The sequence below is a fragment of the Mandrillus leucophaeus genome, unplaced genomic scaffold, assembly GCF_000951045.1.
Source record: "Mandrillus leucophaeus isolate KB7577 unplaced genomic scaffold, Mleu.le_1.0 Scaffold43, whole genome shotgun sequence".
Taxonomy (NCBI): Eukaryota; Metazoa; Chordata; class Mammalia; order Primates; family Cercopithecidae; genus Mandrillus; species Mandrillus leucophaeus.
In genome coordinates this window covers 3,758,616-3,763,781 of record NW_012104587.1, presented here as the reverse complement: position 1 = coordinate 3,763,781, position 5,166 = coordinate 3,758,616, and the positions used below count along the sequence as shown (strand labels likewise).

The 5,166-nt window shown below is 53.0% G+C and overlaps 1 protein-coding gene across 1 annotated transcript in view; it reads left to right on the top strand.

Moving 5' to 3' along the window:
* The window catches only part of CDC42BPG (CDC42 binding protein kinase gamma (DMPK-like)), a 21,111-nt gene extending 19,381 nt beyond the window's left edge, over positions 1 to 1,730 (top strand). The window contains exon 38 of the mRNA XM_011993593.1: positions 1,388 to 1,730. Coding sequence (XP_011848983.1) covers positions 1,388 to 1,444 — 57 coding nt within the window. The 3' untranslated portion in view covers positions 1,445 to 1,730. The remainder of the gene's footprint in view (positions 1 to 1,387) is intronic.
* The last annotated feature ends 3,436 nt before the right edge of the window (positions 1,731 to 5,166 follow it).

The window sequence follows — 5,166 nt, the reverse complement described above, 5'->3', positions numbered from 1 at the left end:
GATGGAGTTTCACCATGTTGGCCAGGCTGGTCTCGGACTCCTGACCTCAAGTGATCCACCTGCCTTGGCCTCCCAAAGTGTTGGGATTACTGGCATGAGCCACCGCGCCCAGCCCCTCTTAGGATTCTTAACAGAGGCTCAGTCCACAGCAGGGAGTTGGGGGGATCAGAGGAGGGAGCAATCCATTCTGAATGAGGACAGGGGTAAACCTAAGAGAAGCTGGAGAGGTTCCCGTTCCCCCTGCAGCCACACATCCAGCATACACATTTACCCACTGTCACCAGCACACACATGCACCCACTCCTGTCACACCAGGCCGCTCGGAGCCCTGGGGCTCACCATGCTCTTCCATGCCTGCAGGCTCTCGCCCCTGCAGTCCCCTCTGTTTTGAATGCCTTGTCCCTATCTTCACCTTCACCAACACCAGACTGCCCTCCAGGTGACCCACCGGTACCATCTTCAAAGGAGCCTTCCTGGCCGCTTGGTCAGGTAGTCATTGCCTCCCTGGGGCTGGTGCCACCTTTGCCACCCCGCTCCCTCCACACCATCCTTGCAGCTCCTGCTGTGCCATGGGTTTCTTCTGGTGCCTGTTCTCCTCCCTTGACTGTGGGCTCCTTGGTGGTGGGGGTCAGGCTTCGTTCTTCTGCCCAGAGTGAAGCATGTGTATCGACTAAAGGAAGAATGGAGTGAATGAACATTCACTGGGCACGGTGGCTCACCCCTGTAATCGCAACACTTTGGGAGGCCAAGGCGGGCGGATCACTTGAGGTCAAGAGTTCGAGACCAGCATGGCCAACGTGGTGAAACCGTGTCTCTACTAAAAATACAGAAATTAGCTGGGCCTGGTGGCGCATGCCTGTACTCCCAGCTACTTGGGGGGCCGAGGCAGGAGAATTGCTTGAACCTGGGAGGCGGAGGTTGCAGTGAGCCGAGATCATGCCACTGCACTCCAGCCCGGGTGACAGAGCGAGACTCCGTCTCAAACAAAAAACAAACAAAAGAAAAATTAGCCAGGCATGGTGATGCATGCCTGTCATCCCAGCTACTTGGGAGGCAGAGGCAGGAGAATCACTTGAACCTGGGAGGGAGAGGTTGCAGTGAGCCAAGATCATGCCACTACTGCACTCCAGCCTAGGCGACAGAGCACAACTCTGTCTCAGAAAAAAAAAAAAAAAGGACTTTGAATCCATTCAAGGTTAAGCAGGAGTTCTCCAGGTTCTTCCAGTGACCTTTTTACCACCTCCACTCCCCACCTCACATCTGGTTTCCTCCAGGGGCCCTGATACAGTGGGTGATGATACTAAGGGGGCCTCCAGGAGCCACTGGCCCTGTGAGGAAAGAGTCCTCCCTGAGCCTACCCCCCGACTTCCCTTTCTTTCTCCTGCAGGTCTCAGAACGGCCCCGAAGCCTCCCCCTATCCCCTGAATTGGAGAGCTCTCCTTGATGCCCTCTGTTAGGGCCCACCCCAATCCCAGGGCAGAAAGACATGAGGGAGCGAAGAACTTGAGGAATGCCATACTCCGGCTGGTCCGGGACATGGAAATTCGGACTCAGGGAGGGCCCGGGCTGGGCAATGACTGGAAGGCTTGCCTGGTTTCCCAGGACTTGGGGGTCCTGACTCCCAGTCCTGATTCCCTGCCTTACCTCTCTGTTCCCAGCCCCAGCCTTTCTAAGCCATTGGGAATAGAATGGATCCTTTTGTCCTGGTGTCCAGGGGTGATTGTGCCAAAGCTCTTGTGTCCAGTGCCAAGCCCCCAGAGGCTTGTAAGAGTTGGGATGAGGGATGGAGAGGGACTGGGTCTCTGGGAACAGGTTGGGGGTCTTATCTGTGGACTGTCTGACTCCCAGCTGAGGCCAAGATGGGGCATGTCCCGGTCTCTGCTCAGCATCTGGGTGAGAAAAACAGACTGTGATCCAGAGGAAGGGAAGATAGAGAAGGAGAGAAAGGATGTAGGCAAAGGAGGTGAGAGACAGGATAGGAGGAAGGAAGTGGAGGAGGAGGTGATAGGAATTGGAAGGAGGTAGAAGCCGTGTAGAGGAAGAGGGGAGAGGGACAGAGGAGGAGCAATGAAGAGGAGAAAGACAAAAAGAGAGGTGGAAGAGAGAGGGAGTCTGGAGAACGAAGGGTCCTTTCTCTGGGGAGGGGTGCGGTGGGCGGGGCTGACGCTGTCAGCCAATCCTCCCATCGGGGAAGAGAATCCTGGACAGGGATGGGATGGGGAGGGTATTTATAAGGGCTTTTTGGTGGGAGATGGGTACCCAGTGGGGGCCACTGGAGGGTCTCCCGGCACACTCTGGCCCTTCCCAGAAATGGGGGCCCTTTTTCTCGAAGCTTCAACCAGTTGTGTATTAGGGGAACCTAGGGGGCATTTTACTATTGATCACAGTCATTATATTGTTATTATATTACTATTTTTATTAAACCTCCCCCGACTGAAGTGTGGGGGGCAAAATAAGTATTTATCTCCTCAAATGCCACATTCCCAGGAGGGACAGACCCTGATGCTCTGTGAGGCAGCAAGAAACCAATAAAGACAGCTTTGTAAGCTGCTGGCCTCCTTGCCTGGATCTGTCATCTTGGGGTTCAGAAGGTGGGGGATTAGGAATGGAGGGAACAGTGAAGGCGTCACAGACAGTTACAGACCAGATTGTCTTCCCTGCATTTTCACAAATCAGGTGACATTCAAATGGGGTAGATGAAGCGACTTTACTAATGAAGGGACAGTTTACAGAAGCGTGCACAGTGCTAAGGGAACACACCAATGAATGGCAGTGCCCCAGGACCTGGACAGCAGAGAGGAGCTGTTAGGAACCCCAGACCACCCAGGCAGGAAGAGGCAGTGGCGCTACTCGACAGGAGCTCTGGCTTTTGGTAGAACTTGACCATGGCTGAGCTGAAAGGCAGCCTAGGAAATAAATTCCTCCACCTCACTCCCTCCCTTCTCCTGCCTCCCTTTGTCCAAATTCAACCAGCAGCCAGAGACCCCAAGAATTTAGTGAACTGGCTGGGCGCGATGGCTCAAGCCTGTAATCCTAGCACTTTGGGAGGCCAAAGTGGGTGGACTGCACCATCACATTCCACCCTGAGCAACAGAGCAAGACCCAGTCTCAAAAAAAGAAAAAAAAAAAAATCCTGGCTCAGTGGCTCACGCCTGTAATCTCAGCGCTTTGGGAGGCCGAGGCAGGCGGATCACCTGAGATCGGGAGTTTGAGACTAGCCTGGCCAACATGGTGAAAACCCATCTCTACTAAAAATACAAAAATTAGCCGGGCATCATGGCGGGCACCTGTAATCCCAGCTACTTGGAAGGCTGAGGCAGGAGAATCACGAACCTGGGAGGCGGAGGTTGCAGTGAACCAAGATCGCGCCATTGCACTCCAGCCTGGGCAACAAGAGTGAAACGCCATCTCAAAAAAAAAGAGAACTCAGTAACTGTAGGTTGTAGTGGCCAGTCTTGGCACAGAGCAGGGTGGAGAAGAGGGAAGTGGATCCGAAGGGCACACCATGGGTATCCAGTGCCCTGCTGCCCACCCAGGTGAGGCTGATGAAAAGGGAGCAGGGGAAGGTCCGAGAGGGGTTTCACTTATTCTTAGCTGGGGGGTCCAACACTTAGCAGGACCCAGGCCTCAAGGCTGGGCTGAATGGGGAAGGAGGGGAAGGAGTGTGCCCTAGAGTCAGGGCAGGCCTGGGGCAGCTGATGGCTATGCTCTGAGGCGTATGGCAGGCCCTAAAGCTAGGGGAAAGTACTGAAAAGAGACTGGGGGCCACTAAGTGGTTGGGAATGGGGATTGGAGGGTGTCTGGAATTTTAGGGCCTGGTTAGGGGCCCAGGCATGAGAATCAGGCAGCCTGGATTCTGGTCTAGTTATGCAGTCACGGGCAAGTTACCTGGCCTCAGTTTCCACATCTGTAAATGGGAATCATGAAACTTATCCCAGCGCCGGCACGGTGGTTCACACCTGTAGTCCCAGCACTTTGGGAGGCCGAGGTGGGCGGATGAGTTCAAGACTAGCCTGACCAACGTGGTGAAACCCTGTCTCTACTAAAAATACAAAAATTAGCCGGGTGTGGTGGCATGCACCTGTAATTCCAGCTACTCAGGAGGCTGAGGCAGGAGAATGGCTTAAACCCAGGAGGCAGAGGTTGCGGTGAGCTGAGAGCACGCGACTGCACTCCGGCCTGGGTGACAGAGCAAGACCCTGTCTCAAAATAAAATAAAATAAAACTTATCACAGGCTGGGTGAGGTGGCTCACACCTATAATCTTAGCACTTTGGGAGGCTGAGGTGGGAAGATCTCTTGAGGCCAGGAGTTAGAAGCTGCAGTGAGCTATGTTTGCACCACTGCACTCCAGCCTGGGCAACAGAGAAAGACCCTGCAAAAAAAAAAAAAAAAAAGAAAAAAAACTATCTCATGGGAGGTTCTGGTGAGACTGGTGAGATCGTGCTGGAAAATGCCTTCGGCCCACTCAGGAAATATTTCTTCGGCCTACTGAGGTGCAGGGACTCAAAGAGAGAGTCCTGTGCAGAGATACTCAGGCCTATGGCAAGCTGAGACCTGGAGCCGTCCCTCACTAAACTGGAGAAACGGCTGCTTCCCAGCGCCCAGCAATAATTCAGCCAAAAGACTTTCAGATTTACAAATTTTCACACTTCTAAAAAATTAATTTTCTCCCAATATTTTATGTTAACAAATTTCAAACCTGCAGCAAGATGGAAAGAATACGAACTCTGGCCAAGCACTGTGGCTCACGCCTGTAATCCCAGCACTTTGGGAGGCTGAGGCAGGCAGATCACCTGAGGTTGGGAGTTCAACATTGGCCTGGCCAACATTGTGAAACCTCGTCTTTGCTAAAAATACAAAAATTAGCTGAGCATGGTGGTGCGCACCTGTAATCCCAGCTACTCAGGAAGCTGAGGCAGGATAATCACTTGAACCAGAGAGGTGGAGCTTGCAGTGAGCTGAGATCGTGCCACTGCACTCCAGCCTGGGTGACAGAGTGATACTCCGTCTCAAAAAATAAAAAAAGTCTGGGCGTGGTGGCTCACATCTATAATCCTAGCACTTTGGGAGGCCGAGATGGGTGGATCACCTGAGGTCAGGAGTTCAAAACTAGCCTGGCCAGCATGGTGAAACCCTGTCTCTACTAAAAATACAAAAAAAAAAA